This window comes from Mustela putorius, unplaced genomic scaffold, assembly GCF_011764305.1.
Source record: "Mustela putorius furo isolate JIRA1106 unplaced genomic scaffold, ASM1176430v1.1 tig00537335_pilon_pilon_pilon, whole genome shotgun sequence".
Lineage (NCBI taxonomy): Eukaryota > Metazoa > Chordata > Mammalia > Carnivora > Mustelidae > Mustela > Mustela putorius.
In genome coordinates, this window is record NW_025422457.1 from 1,272,500 (window position 1) to 1,288,380 (window position 15,881).

At 44.1% G+C, this 15,881-nt stretch overlaps 1 protein-coding gene across 1 annotated transcript in view; it reads right to left on the reverse strand.

Moving 5' to 3' along the window:
• The window catches only part of STX6 (syntaxin 6), a 47,130-nt gene that overhangs the window by 9,243 nt on the left and 22,006 nt on the right, over positions 1–15,881 (reverse strand). The window contains exons 3-6 of the mRNA XM_004767898.3: positions 14,543–14,637; positions 6,627–6,689; positions 2,475–2,600; positions 1,120–1,226 (exon numbers count right to left, since the gene is read on the reverse strand). Coding sequence (XP_004767955.1) covers positions 1,120–1,226; positions 2,475–2,600; positions 6,627–6,689; positions 14,543–14,637 — 391 coding nt within the window. The remainder of the gene's footprint in view (positions 1–1,119; positions 1,227–2,474; positions 2,601–6,626; positions 6,690–14,542; positions 14,638–15,881) is intronic.

The following is a 15,881-nucleotide window of genomic DNA, read 5'->3' on the forward strand; positions in this document are numbered from 1 at the left end:
AACCCCTTAATGGGGCTTCAAAGGCCTCCCTGCTCTGTGCTCAGCCTCCCTGTCTTGACTTCTGCAACCCCCCTTTGTCTACACACACCAGACCTTTCCATCCCATGCACTCTCTCACTCTAACCCCCAGGTGACCCTCCCCCCGCCCCTCCCCCAGCCACCTTCCACTCATCCTTCAGGTTCTAGTTCCAAACATTTTCTCCAGGACCTGGGCTAAGTCAGGTCCGCAGCTTGAGCTGAGAGAGGGCTCGGACGGCACCACACCCTTCCCCCTTCCGTCTCTGCGCCTCTTAATGACCTGCACCGTCTGCAGAATGTCTGTTCTGTGCAGTAACTGGTCAACTCTGACGGAAGACAGTCTGTTCTGTTCCCTCTTCTGTGGGTACCCAGGACCTCCCAGCAGAACAGATACCAGTCTGAATTTCTGAAGAATGAATGTGTAAGGCTGAATTCAAGACTGTGATAGGAGAGGTTCTGCAATATCCTCGTAGATGGTCTTATTTTTTCAGAAAGAAATCTGTGGAATGAAAGCATTTAAGGATGCTTTTGGTGTCCTACTTCTGAGCACAGAAGGGGACTGTGCTGAAGGAAAAAACAAAGAAACTCAGCTATGTTTTCATCTGCTTTGTTTTTACTTTTTATTTTTGAGAGGGAATTTTTTTTATTAATCAAAGTTAAATTTAAAAACTTTTCTTCGTTAAGTTAAAGTTAAAGTTTAAGATGTTTGACGGAGGAGAGTCACAGGATGACAGAGGGAAGTCAGCTCCTGTCCTATCCCCGTCAGGACCCAAATCTCCAGGGAGGTTACACAGCCATATCTGTCTCATGTTTCCATCCGTCACAACACTCTGCGAATCCGCTCAGAGGAAGCTGTATCTGCTTTTGCAGGGTGTAAAAATAATCATGAAAATAACTTTGCCCAAACCCTGCTGAAAATTTTATCTGATAAATGTGCTTCTTTGGGGGAGGCTAGTCTGGAAGACAGAGTAAAGATGCAGCTAGATAATTAAAACAGCTTTTGGGTTTACTAGCCATGTAACTGTCAGGCTTTTTAGGGGTCTCCCAAGACGGCTCTGCCCCTCCATTTCACTGCAGCGAGAGGGGGTATGTCACACTCACACGGCCTGCTCCTCCAGCTCCCCTCCAATGCGCTGGGACATGTTCTTCAGCACCCCGATGCTGCCAGAGACCAGCTCCAACTGCTCATCCTGCTGTTCCACGATCAACTGGTGCCAGAGAAATAGGAAATAAGCAATTAAAATCCATCTTACCTGGTTCCAAGCCCAGTACTCTAGCAGCTGCTAGCTTCTTTGCCAACTTGGGACAATTCTCATTCAGAAGCAAAGCCCAGAAATCGAAGGACCAGACCATCGCCTCTGAGAACACACTGCTCAAAAGGCTGGGTTGTCAAGCTACTGATATTTCCTGCTGATCCAACTTGTGAGCAGTCAGCAGGCCCGGAAACCACCAAGAGCGAGTTACTCTGGTTGGCTCAGGTCCAATGCAGGAATAAGCCAGGGTCAGAAGCACCTGTGCAGTGACCACCGAGACATGGGATGCTGAGGAGAGGAAGGCCACTGCCAGGGCCAAGGTCTCAACCACAACAGACTGCCTCAGCCTGACTACAAGAGAGAGGCCAGCTAATCTGTGAATGCAGGAGAGCTGTATGCACAGTCCTGTCCCTCCTCCACAAGGACAAACTAGGGAAGCCCCGTGGCAGTGAGCCGCATCAAGGACAACTACTGAGTGATAAATAATTACTTTTAATTGTGGTGTAGCCTCCTCATTTTTTATTAAAAAAAATCTGCTTGATTAATAGCAGTTTAAGTAGACAACTGGTTACACAGACACACTAAAGGAAAAAGAACACACAAACGTAGGTGTATACGTAAAATGTAATATTGAAGAACCAGTAGCTTCAATGGATAATCCTCAAATCCCCAGATACATTATTATCAGTTTCCTTTTTAAACCACAACCCAAATCAAAAGCCACGATGGAAACATAATCAACCTTCCTTTCCTTTTCCTTCTACCCTATAACCTCCACCAACGCAATCTATTTCTACATATAATGGAACCAACAATAATTTGCAATGAAAAAACAAGGACTCAGTTTTTCTGAAAGTGCCTTTGTTGAGATGAACAAAAAACTGAGCATACAAGTGGAGGCGGGGGAAGAGGCTGCTGGGGTGCTTTCTGTGTTCTTGTTTTTGTTTTTAAGTCAATGGCCTTGTCTGTAGGTTTTGGATGTCTGGTCTGCCTTTCCTAAGAGATCTAATCAAGCTTGGTTCTCTTGAAAAGGTCGTGCTCTGAAGAAGGTTTTAAAAACCCTTCATCTACAAAACCGCTGTGCACGTGGACACAGGCAGCTGCAGGGCGAGTGCGGTCCCCCTGGCTGGCACTGGCCACAAAGCCCCCAGGCTGGGGGGACGGAGGGGAGTGCCGCGCTCCCGCCCTCGGCTTCTTGGGTACCTGTTGCTGCGCCTGCTGCTCCTCGATGAAATGGGAGTTGGCTAACTGGAGCTCGCGGTCGAGGCGCCCGTATTTGTCTGTCGTTCCCGTGCTCCAGTTCTGGCCACCACTGTCCCCAAGGAGTGCCTGTGAGAGCGGAGCAGGGGGCAGCCGGGGCCGGGGAAACAAGCCATTACTTTCTGAACCAACGCTCTGGCACAGGGGCTCGACGAGTTCAAACGCTGCTCACGGTGCACTTTCTGCTGGGTCAGCCCTTGTGCAGTGGTGTGGGCTGCTGCCTGCGTGGCACAATCTCAGGAATGCCAGGAAGGGCACCCGCTGCCTCCCAGCTCTCCCAGGGCAACTCATAAATGGGCTTTGTCCCATGCAAACACGGATAAAGGTCAACGTAAAATCAACAAACGCCCATCTGTATACCGCTTTACGATCTAAAAGCACTTGGTCTCTTCAGGCCAGCTCTAAATTTTTTTTTTTAAGATTTTATTTATTTATTTGACAGAGAGAAATCACAAGTAGACGGAGAGGCAGGCAGAGAGAGAGGAGGAAGCAGGCTCCCCGCTGAGCAGAGAGCCCGATGCGGGACTCGATCCCAGGACCCTGAGATCCTGACCTGAGCTGAAGGCAGCGGCTTAACCCACTGAGCCACCCAGGCGCCCCAAGATTTTATTTTTTATTTGACAGGCAGTTCACAAGTAGGCAGAGAGGGAGGCAGAGAAAAAGGAAGGGAAGCAGGTTCCCTGCTGAGCAGAGAGCCCAATCTCAGGACTCGATCCCAGGATCCTGGGATCATGACCTGAGCTGAAGGCAGAGGCTTAACCCACTGAGCCACCCAGGCGCCCCCAGACCAGCTCTCCTAGCACCCTCGGAGGTTCATCAGAGACCCAGAGGTTCTAATCTGACTCCACAGATCAGGAGCCCTTTTCATTCAAGTATGAGCCGGGAAAGTTTCTGCATTTCTTTGGAAGGAGGTGGGAAGAGCTCCCTGGAATGACGAGCCCAGTCACAGCCCCTCACGTACAGGAGATACCAGAACCACCAATGTCTGTTCACCCGAACCCATGAGTCAATCCCCGTGCCCCCTGGCTGGACTAAAAGGCTGCAGGCGTCCCAGACAGGAGCCGGGGCTGCTTCGGAGGCAGGCGGGGCCACAAACCAGCACCTGGCCCTCACGACCCAAGCAAGCACGGGTTCCCATGTCAGAGCTCTTCCCCAGCGTCAGGTTTCCCACTATGAATTCAAGGAAGTTTGCAGCCAGAACAGGATAAGTCTGGAAAAAGGATAAGTCTCCCTTACATGAAGAGGCCGGCCAGGAATGTGAGAGCTCATTCTCGGTAGCGGGCTCTGACCGGGAGCCCCTCGAGCCTGTCTGACCAGGTGGTCAAGGTCAGCGCTCCCGTCAGCCCTGCACAGAGAACCAGAGATGCTGCTGCTACAACACTTCTTCCTTGTGGAGGCACCGGATCTTCTTAGCAGGTACTTCTAATCCCTGGAACTGTCAAAGGCCTCACGGGTTACTCTGTTTTCTGTCTGCAAAGCTTTTCAACAGTCCCTCGATACTGACATGGACCTCCTGGTCTGACATTCAGAGGTGACTTCAGTCAAATAGCCACACAGGGTCGGGTTCGGCAAAGCTCAGGACGCAGAGCCCAAGTTCTGAGGGAGTTTGGAGAGCTGCCAGCAGCTCAGGACCTCAGTCCAGCCAAGAAGCTGGATGGGGACTGTCTCTGGCATAAAGCAGACCCAAGGCCTTTTGTAGATGGCTCTGCCCAACCTGATCATCAGGCTGTCAAGTTTAAAAGATCCTGCTCATTCCGTGGCAAAGACTCTAAGAATCTCTGCGGAGGACACGGAGGCCTAGTGACCATGTTTTCAAGGTCACAAAGTCTATGTGCAGTGCATCACGAGGCTACCCACAGAGAACTGGGGGCTCTACCAGCCTTGTGCACTCCTGGGGTCATAGTCGGGGCTCTTCTTTCTAGTCTATCTGTGGTCTGCACTTAGGCAGACATAGGTCACGCCGGTAAGAGCTATCTATGCTTTACTGTGAAACAGACTAGACGTCACCAGTCTGACCTCGGGAATCTATCTTCATAGAAGGAGGAGAGAGAGGGCCTGGGTGCAGATGCCAGAGTGGAAGGTCCTGGCGAAGCAGAGGCCAGAGCACAGTGCCTCATCCTGGCACGGGGCAGCGAGGCCGACTTGGCCTGCTTGCATGTGACACAGAAAACTGGCCCTGCCATTCCATGGGAATCTGTCCTTTCACTCCATGCCAAAAACAAAATCCCAAGCCATACTCAGAGAGACAGGGTGTAAGTACATATTTTATTTATGATAGTTCAACTTTCACTATCTGGAGAATAAAACAACTCAAGTTCAGCGTGACGGAGGCCTGGTGTTCCCCATGTCACTGTCACAACTGCTTTGAGAGTAGACACGAGAAGGGAGCTGCCGGCCGTGGCCATGCCCTAGCTCCTTTCAAGAGTTAATGCCCAAGGGTCACCTGGGTGGCTTAGTGGGTTAAGCCTCTGCCTTCGGCTCAGGTCATGATCTCTGGATCCTAGGCTCAAGCCCCACATCGGGCTCTCCACTAGGCAGGGAGCCTGCTTTCCCCTCTCTCTGTCTGCCTCTCTGCCTACTTGTGATCTCTGTCTGTCAAATAAATTTAAAAAATCTTTAAAAAAGAAAAAAAAAAAAGTTTGTGCCCGATATGCTGGGTTTCCCCTGCTGCAATGCTGAGAGGAAGGGAGGGAGACAGGAAGGAAAAACCCCAACAGTGACTTGAAGAATGAAATGCAGGGAAAGGAAACAGGAAAACTAAGTAGGTGATATCCTGAGAGCCCCTCCCTTTCTTTGATCTCTTACTTGTTTTCGGATTCAGTGGGTCAATACCTGCAGGTCTGAATTAAGGATGTACTGATTGCTCGTTAAGGACGATGAACTGTTTCTTAATAGTCTATTAAAAGGGTTATCAGTAACTTGATGGAGTCTGAACAGACCTGAAGTTAAATCTAAATTTTAGGCAACTGTTGTATTTTTTTTTTTCTTAAAGGATTTTTATCAGTCAGAAGGGAATTTCTATCCAAAGTGTCTAATTTTAAAAAGATACTTAAGGGACGCCTAGGTGGCTCACTCAGTTAAGCATCCGACTCTTGGTTTTGGCTCAGGTCAAAATCTCAGAGTCCTGGGGTCGAGCCCCACATCAGGCTCCCTACTCAGCAGGGAATCTGCTCTTCCCTCTGCCTCCGTCTCTCCACCCTGCTCACATTCTCTCTCTCTCTAAAATAAATAAAATCTTTAAAAAAAAATTTTAAAAGACACTTAAATTCAAGGACTGGTCTCCTGTAGCTTTTTTTTTTTTTTTTAAGATTTTATTTATTTGACACAGAGAGAGAGATCACAAGTAGGCAGAGAGGCAGGCAAAGAGAGAGAGAGGGGAGGAAGCAGGCTCCCTGCGGAGCAGAGAGCCCGATGCAGGGCTCGATCCCAGGATCCTGGGATCATGACCTAAGCCGAAGGCAGAGGCTTTAACCCAGAGAGCCACCCAGGCGCCCCTGGTCTCCTGTAGCTTTTATTTTTGATAGGACATTATCTGCCCTGGGGTTTTAAAATCAGGTTTCATAATTTATCTGTAATAACTAACAAAAACTGGACCTCACCTTTAAAAAGTACTTAAAACAATGAAAGGTTTCATTTAACACAAATTAAAGGTGCCGCCAATGTCTTTACATAAAATTTCACTTGGTAGACGTTTAGTAAGTTCTACGGGCAATGGAATAGCAGCTAGTGATTTAAAAACAGCTCATGACATAACTGCCCCTCACTGCTTGGGGTCCAGCAGAGAAAAAAGAGAAAACAAGCCATCAGAGCACTTTCCGGAGAGAACGGCTGTGTGCAAGGCCTATGGGGATAAGCAGAGGGAGCTACGGGGGCCCAGACGGGAGAAGCAGAGGGTGTGCGGGAGGGAGGGAAACAGCACCGTGGCCCTGGGGCCCGCGGACCAGACTTGTACAGCACCTGCCAGCCTCCCGCCAGACGCAGCACGTACAGGTCTTCTGGGTGAACACACGGTACACAGACGTCAGCATTTTTCAATTCCAAACATCTAACCATGCGACTTTCTTTGGTTGATACTGTGTTCAGAAGTTCACTCACCTGTCTATTTTTTCGTTCCGCTAATGCCTGCACAGATGAAGCCGACATCTGATCCTTCATGTCCTAATGAGACGAGGAGAAGACCAGAAAACGAGTGAAAATAAAATCACGGTTCATGTTTTATAGGCTAACAAAATACACATAGATTATTATGAATTTTTCTAAACAAAAAGACAACATCCTTTAGCTTCTAAGTCTCAGAAACAAAGGAAATAGACACACTCACATTCCTGGACACTGAACTCAAGGGAACTCATATTTCCTGGGTACCTGCCGGGACCTGCAACACCGTTGTACACTTACACACGTTGTCACTGAATTTTCACAATGACCCTGTGAAGCTGCTATTATTTCCATTTTACAGGTAAGAAGACTTAGATCTAAAAAGGCTAAGGTATTTTCTTAAGGTCACTCAGTCCGTAAATGGCAATCCTGGGGCACAAACACAGAAGTCTGTGTTCAAGGACTAGCCTCTTCACAAACAGAATACATGTGAAAACCACACACTTTAGGATCAAGTCTTTTTACCATTAAACATCAGAGGACACTTTCTAGTATTCTTCTTTTATTTATTTCTGAGTGAGACTCATGTGCAGTACAGACTCCCCTTCCTCCCTGCCCGCCTCCCTTCTCTCCTCCCATAATCTCTGCACCCAAGGCTCATACTCACAATCCCAAGACTAAAAGTCGTATGCTTTACAGACTGGGGCAGCCAGGCATCCCCAGTATGGATGATTTCCAACACAAGAGTGGATTTCTAGAGCAGTACCAAAAATAATCTTGTATGGAAAGAAAAATGAATGGACCCATTACTTAATCTGAAGCAAAACACTTTATTAAATATGAACCCTTTTCCTTATATTTAACCCCAACCCAATATACTTTAAAATGATTAGAACTGAATACATGATCACTGTAATACAAATTTTCTTTGGAAAAAAAAAAAAAAGAAAGGCTGCCAAAATAATTTATAATTTTCTGTTGGCAAGTAGGCTATTTTATAGCTGCAAATGTTGAGATATTAGGCTCTTAGAAACTTCTTCCAAGCCCCGTGACAAGTGAACAGCAGATCGAACAGTGCCAGTTTTCGTGATTCCTACTGTGGGGAGTCTGAATCACGACCACCTTGCTTCAGCTTTCCAAGCGCCCATTTCTATGTTTGGCAAATGCTCACTAAAGCCTACTATGCACCCATATGGTACCATGAGCAAGGGAAGGCGTCTGCCCGCGCAGGGCAGGTACTGTGGTGGACAAGGGGCGAACAGTCATTCCACAGACACGTCAACAAGGTGCTGGGAAGGAGGGGAGAGAGGGCTGAATTGCATGAGTGATGGACACCACTTTAGAAGGTCGGGGGTTACACTGGAATGGAGATCTGAAGGGCAAGAATGAGCCAGCAACAGAAAGAGCTAAAGGCTGAGAATTCCAGGCAAAGGGAACAGCAAGTCCAAAAGCCCAGAGGCAAGAAAAAGCTCAGTGCCTCTAGCTCTGGAGAAGGCAGGCCAGAAAGGCTGAAGGAGCCAACTGTGCGTTCAGGGGTGGGGGAAGAAGGGAAGGTTGGCCAAATATGGGGGGGGGGGCGCTGGGAGGGGGGCATCAGGTGGCTTAGATTTTATCCTGAGGCAGGGGCTGGCAAGCTTTATTTGTAAAGGAGTAGATATTAAGTGTTCAGTCCCTGTCATAGACCCTGTTGTGTATTCTCTAATCACCCTTTAAAAAATGTAGAACTGTTATTGTATGGATCGCAGGCCCTGTGCAAAGGCAATGGGAAGGCCTTGAGGCATTTTAAGCAGGGCCATGGAGTATTCTGGTTCATGTTTTTAGAAGCTCACTTTGGTGTTTCTGCAGAAAAAATGTTAATCAAGCAGAGCAAAGGTAGAGCGATCATTTTCCTATAACCTGTCAGGAAGTACCAATGCTGCCCCAGGTGAGAAAGGCTGCCTGCAGAAGGAGCGAGCTCCCTGCCGTTGGGGGCCTTCAACAAGAGGGTGCCCGAGCCCTTGGAAATGATTCTGGGTGGGCAGCGCATCTGAGGGTTGCTCTGTCTAAGGTCCAACTGACCCAGAAATAGGATTCTCTCCTTATTTCATTCATTCAAACTTCAAAAGATAAAAAATAAAAGCCCATCCACAGACACCGAGAAAAATATACTTAGTAAAAGAAAGTATTCACCGTAAAAACAAAGAAATAGATACTGGTATATATTTTTTAATATATATATTTTTTAATTTATTTATTTGACAGAGATCACAAAGGCAGAGAGGCAGGCGGCGGGGGGGGGGTGGTGCCACATGGGGAGCAGGCCCCCTGCTGAGCAGAGAGCCCAATGCGAGGCTCAATCCCAGGACCCTGAGATCATGACCTGAGCCGAAGGCAGAGGCTTAACCCACTGAGCCACCCAGGTGTCCTAGATACTGGTATATTTAAAACAGAGGGAATTCAGTTATACAAGCCAGAGTTCTTAAATGTGTGAGATTTGCTTGATTCGGTCACAGGAGGCAAAACGCAGGTCTCTTGGATGCCTGGGTGGCCCAGCTGGTTAAGTGTCGGACTCTTGGCTTCCGCTCAGGACGTGATCTCAGGGTCGTGACACTGAGCCCAAGGGCTCTACGCTCAGAGTCTGCTGGAGATTCTTTCCCTTCTTCTCCCTCTGCCTCCCCCAAGCCCCTTGCGCCGACACTGTCTCTCAAATAAATAAAATCTTAAAAAAAAAAAAAAAATGCAGGTCCCTGGAACCCACCCAGATCTATTCAGGCAGACTCTAAGGTCAGCTAACAAGTCCCTGTGTGAGTCTTATAAAGTCTGAGCTGCTCTGGTCTAGATTCTAGAAGCCTGGAAGTGAGCCTGTCACCTAATAAGTATCTTCTAGACTGCATGCTCCCAATAACCAACTAGAGTTTAAGATGACATTTTGAATTAGTCAAATAATAACAACACTACAATCCTATATGTATTACTAACTATGCAGAGCAAATATCTGAAATGTTTATTGGCTTGGATAATAGATGCTTTAAAAATGCACTTAAGGGGCACCTGGGTGGCTCAGTGGGTTAAAACCTCTGCCTTCAGCTCAGGTCATGATCCAGGGTTCCCGCATTGAGCTCTCTGCTCAGCGGGGAGTCTGCTTCCCTTCCTCTCTCTCTGCCTGCCTCCCTGCCTACTTGTGATCTCTCTATCAAATAAATAAATAAAATCTTTTAAAAAATAAAATAAAATAAGAAAAATAAATAAAAATGCACTTAATACATTTTATAAGCCTTTTTTCAAAACAATGAACATTATTTGCATAATGAAAATATCAACACATGTGTATGGAAAAAGTAACCAAAGTTCAAGTAAACTTTGAACTTCAGCTGTAGAATGTGCTTTTGCTGTTAGAAGTCGGGACAATGAGCAGGAATAAAAGATTGTAAAGGGGCAAAAGGAAGCTTCTAGGGGGTGCCGGGACTGCTCTGGAATGCTTCGAGGTGCTATTTCCACGGCTGGGGTCAGTTTATAAACTCTTCACACTGTGTACTTGGGATACATGTACTTTTCTCCATTGTTATACTTCAATAAAAATGGAAAACGAAACAAAACACTACTGTTCTTCAACAATGGCTGGAAGGTAAACTGGACTCTGAGAAAACTTGACATTTTGTATCAAGAGCTATGATATTTGTATTAAATATTCATGACCTTGACCTAGCAATTCCACTACTAGGATTTATTTTAAGAAAACAATATAAAGGGGGTGCTTGGCTGGCTGCGTTGATAGAACATGCAACTCTTGATCTCAGGGTTGTGAGTTAGAAGCCCACATTGGGTGTGGAGATTACTTAAAAATAAAATCTTTTTTAAAAAAAAGTAAAATATATACCAAAAAAAAGGAAAGATGTACACAGCAGTGTTATTTATAATATGTAATATGAAAGGAAAAAAAAAAAAAGAAAGAAAAACAGAAATAAGCAGCAGGTCCAAACCAGAGAATAGAAACTTAGAGTAAACCCAGAATAATATGTCATTACTTTTAAGAGTCTATTTCAGGATCATATAATGGCTACAGACAATACATGAAACTGTTAACAGTGATTATTCCTAGGAAGTGGAATTACAGAATGGGCAGGGGGCATTTTCACCTTTCTCATACAGCAAAATGACTTGCATTTTTAAAACAGCAAGTATGAATTACCTTTAATTTTTAAAAGTAAAATTTAAAAAATGCTTATGATTGCTTAACAGTATGATCAGAATTATGTAAAACACAACTGCCACGTGTTAAGAAAATGACTATGAGAAAACATAACAAAGTTTTGTGTTTATTATTTTGAGCTTAGGTTTCTTTTTCTATTTTTTCTCTTATTAACATTTTTCTAATTTTCTTTAATGAACATACATTACTTTAATAAAATATATGTTGGGGGGAGGGGGCGATTAGCCCCCATGGCCGTGACTTCTCCAAAAGCTGTGTGGCGTGCACCCTGTGTGTGGCCATGGCAGCAGGTAAAGCACTAGGCTTTCACTTCTAGGATGACATTGTTTCTACAGATGCTAAAAGTTGTGAGATACCATGCAACAGATTATGTTCTGGTATGATTAATTAGGATTTAAGAATTTTAAGCTTAGTCACTAAACAGTTGTAAGCATTCTGTAATAACCCATCAGGCCAAAAACATACTCAGTTGTCTTTCTAACACATGAAGTTTAAAACCAGCAGTCAAGAAGCAGTACCAATATGATTTGGTTCATCTGCCAAAAGACCAGTACAAGTCCTGGTTATTTACACTCCTGTTCCCATGTCATGGTATCTTCCAGACTGAGTGAATGGGACACTACATATATCCCAGTGCTTCCCACTAAGAGGTCTCATATCCCAATGTCCTCTGTGCCCACCCTGTACACCTCATCGTTGTTGGTTAACCATGTCTGTCTTGACTTAGAATGAAAAGTGAACAATTCTTGGGTTGGAACAAGTTGGGTTCCTTTCCCCACTGGGATGTACGGTTCTCATTCCTTTGAAAGTTAACATTAGAAAATGTCTAAGAGGGGGCGCCTGGGTGGTTCAGTGGGTTAAAGCCTCTGCCTTCAGTTCAGTTCATGATTCCAGGGTCCTGGGATCAAGCCCTGCATCGGGCTCTCTGCTCAGCGGGAGCCTGCTTCCTCCTCTCTCTCTGCCTGCCTCTCTGCCTACTTGTGATCTCTGTCTGTCAAATAAATAAATAAAATCTTTAAAAAAAAAAAAACGAAAGAAAGAAAATGTCTAAGAGGATCATTTAATTGATAAAGAAAACACAGAGCCAAAGAAGCTAACTGACTTGCCACGATGAAAATTTATTAAGGTCACAGATGAGCCTAGAACTCCATTCTCCTAACAGCTCCTTCCCTGAGTTCCTCTGCCACACACTGCAAAACCTTCTGCTACGAGGTGAAAATGTGGTCACTCCTGGAACAGATTTCCGCAACAGAAAAATTCCCCATGCAAAATCACTGATGTGGTGATAACCCCACAAATGTACAAATGATTACTTCAACATTATCAAAGGCTATTTATGCACACAAAAGAATATTTTGCTTTCTTCAGTAAAAACTGCCAGCAAACTGTACAACCTTAAAAGACACTTGGGAAAACAAGACGCCTAAAACAAGGAAGGCTTCTAAAAGCAAAACCAATGGACATTAAGTGAAAAGAAAAAAAAAGAAAGATGTGATTCTTCAGAGAGAACAACCACAGACACAAATGTACAGTGTATCATGGACTCTCCCGCCTGAGAAGGAGAAAGCACTACGGGCATCAGCTGCGGATACAAACGTATTTCTTTCACAGCAACTAAATGAAAACCTACTGATAATGGTTAACAGAGGAGTTTACATGAGCTTGTGAAAGACAAATCCCATACTGAAGCGTGGTCATAGGTCTCATTTCCCAAATCGGCGAACTCTCTGACTCCACTCCGTCTCCTCCAATTAGAACCCAGAGATCTCTGTCTACAAATGCTGCTTAACTAAATGCAATAATGTTCAGTCAACACAAGGTGCTTAAAAAAAAAAAAAATCCAAGTTAGCACCATGACTACCTCCTTCTCTTCTTACAGGACTTCAGTTAGAATTTATCGAAATTAGATCAGCAAAAGCTCAGTTAGGTACTACTAACCTACAACTAGTAAACAGTAACAGTAACAGCTTCCCCAAAATGGGTCATAACTAAAAGAAGAATGATTAGAAACTCTAAAATACTCAGTTGGATTATATAGTTAAGTATGATTCAGACCTCAACTCTAGAAGGACTGCATCACTACATATGAAATGTGGACGTGGTTTAGAATATGTCTTTCTGGGGCACCAGGGTGCCCTGGGTTAAGCAGCTGCCTTTGGCTTAGGTCATGATCCTGGAGTCCCGGGATTGAGCCCCAAGTCAGGTGCCCAATCAGCCGGGAGTCTGCTTCTCCTTCTGACCCTCGTCTCATGCTCTCTCTCACTCTCTCTAATAAATACAATTTAAGAAAAAAAAAAAGAATACTTCTTTCAAAGAGTATAATTAAAAAACCTTTTTCAAGTATTAGAAAATGAACTTCAGTTTCTACTTGCAATTATACCAACTAACTTCACTTTCAATATATTCAGCTCTGAATCTCAATGTGCAGAATTTACAAGTACTATCTTGCGAAAAGAACAAACACAACGACCGAGTTCAGGAATTTGTGTTTCACTGCCTGGGGCCACTTAAATACCAGCCTCTACAGAAGTGTCATTCAGAAAATCTACTACAAAAAATAAAAAAGCAAACTATATTTATAAAATAAATAATTGGGGACTTACCTTATCGGAAAAAGGGGCTTTCTTATCAGAACAGAATTCTAAATTGGCTAGAAATTAGGACTAATACAAATGCTCAGTGTATATCAATGATGTACCCACGTCCCAAAAGGTTAGTGGCCCATTAAACTATGGGCTTATTTAACAATAATTTATACACACATATACACACACACACAGAAAGGCAACTACTGAATAAAAGAAGATACAAGAATTAGTTAAAGTTCAGTGATAACCTACGATTTGAAATAATTTCAAAAGGAAATCACATGACATAAAGTCTTTGGCAAACACATAGCAAGGTTCCTGCCTGAGATGACTCCTAAAAAGCCATATGTTAGCACTGGTATGATCCCAAGTTTCTTTATTCAAGGAAGCTGCTTTCTAGTACATATGTTAAAGACAGCTGGTTCTCTTACATCTAGTTATGCTAATCAAATGGCTTAGCCATATAGTTTCAAAATACAAACATATCCCAAGAAGACAAGATTTGACTTAAATGGTATTTTCTCCTCGTTTTTCTTTTCTTTTTTTTTTTTTTAAACAATAGGTTATTAGCTCTATAATTTGAGGCCAGAGACTTATTCACTTGGATTGGTGTTTTTCACTCTAATGGATGCTTGCTCTGGACAGCTCCCGGAAGGCTGTCAAGCCGTTGTATATGGAAATGTCAGTAACATGGGTTGCAAAAGTTCCAGAAGCAATTCAGATGGTGGAAGAGGCCGCTATCCAAACCTAGTAAGAGTCATTCTTCACAATGCAAAGTGATTACCAATCAGTCAAGAAACCAAATGGTTTCTACAATAGTAGTTCTTCCTTTTGTCCAAAAATACGGTATACCGAGAAATTAAGAGGCAAAAAGATAATTGGTTTGGAGAAATGGGAGCTATGGACAAGTAACCTCCAAAGCCAGTTACCTATTCTCATTTTTGCTCCAAGAAAATAAACCAGATAATACTCAAATAAATTTCTTTATTTGAATCATAGAAATCAGGAGGGACACTGACATTTAATTCATACTAAAAAGTCACTTTAGAGTTGACCTATTAGTTTACAATTAAGAAAAAGAGTTTTGAGAAGTGTGGCTATTTCTTGCACAAATAACATGGTAAGATATTCCTTACCCTGACAACTTGCCGAGTACTTGTGATGAAGGTTTTTCTTATACTCAATTCAGTTGCATCGAGGTTGAATTTTCTAGGATTTGCTTCAACTATGCGTGGGTCAAAAAGTTAAGGGAAAGCAATTTCATCATTAAAAACCTAACAAACATCATGTTAAACCACACAATCTCTCACAGGTAAGCAATACAATCTGTCTCAGTGTTTCTTAAAACACTGTCAACTTGACATACATCATTCTCGAACCTTCTCTTCCCACAACTGTGATGGTCTCTGTGCCTCGGAGTGGAGAAGAGCCACCCAGGTGAAGAAACAACAGCCCTTGCTGAGTTCGTTACAAATCCATGGTGAGACCATGGCTGAGCCCGGCTCTCCCAGATGCCTGCCAGCACTCTTTGTTGATTCTTTTCTGACTCCAGACCAGCTTTCCCAAGACCACTTTGCAAGCCTTTTTCACCTGCTGTTCCAGATTATCTCATTTATGTCAGGAAGCTAACCCTGCTTATTCTTCTAGAGGTCAAGGCTTCTTCAGTGAAGTTTCCCCTAATCATCTCGTTCCCAGCCTGGTCCTGCTGCCCCGTGTCAGATGCTCACATGGCTCTCTGGTCTTTTCTCTTACTGCCTGCAAATACACAATGCTGTTATTTGATTAACAACTGTTCCCCTGTCCCCTGAGCCTTTCACAAACCCCCACCATGAATTCCACGAGGCCTGGTATACTGTTGTTGTTTTTTTTTTTTTTTCTTTTTAAGATTTTATTTATTTACTTGACAGAGAGAGATCACAAGTAGGCAGAGAGGCAGACAGAGAGAGAGAGGAGGAAGCAGGCTCCCTGCAGAGCAGAGAGCCCAATGCGGGACTCGATCCCAGGACCCTGAGATCATGACCTGAGCCGAAGGCAGCAGCTTAACCCACTGAGCCACCCAGGCGCCCCTGGTATACTGTTGTTTTATCACTCCAATCTCAGTAACTAACAAAATACCCAGCTCATGGTACACTCAACGATTATTTGTTGAAGGAATGATGAAAACACAGGCATACCTCGTTTTATTGTGCCTTGTTTTACTGCACTTAGCAGACACTGTGTGTTTTACAAATGGAAGGCTTCTGGCAACCCTGTGTCGAGCAAGTCTATGGGCGCCATTTTCCAAGAGCATTCGCTCACTTTGTCTCTGTCACATTTTGGTAATTCTTACAATATTTCAAGCTTTCTTATTATTATATTTGTTATAATTATCTGTGATTGTGACTCACTGAAAGCTTAGATGATGATTAGACATTTTTTGCAATAAAGTTTTTTTTTTCTTTTAAGATTTTGTTTATTTATTTGACAGACAGAGAT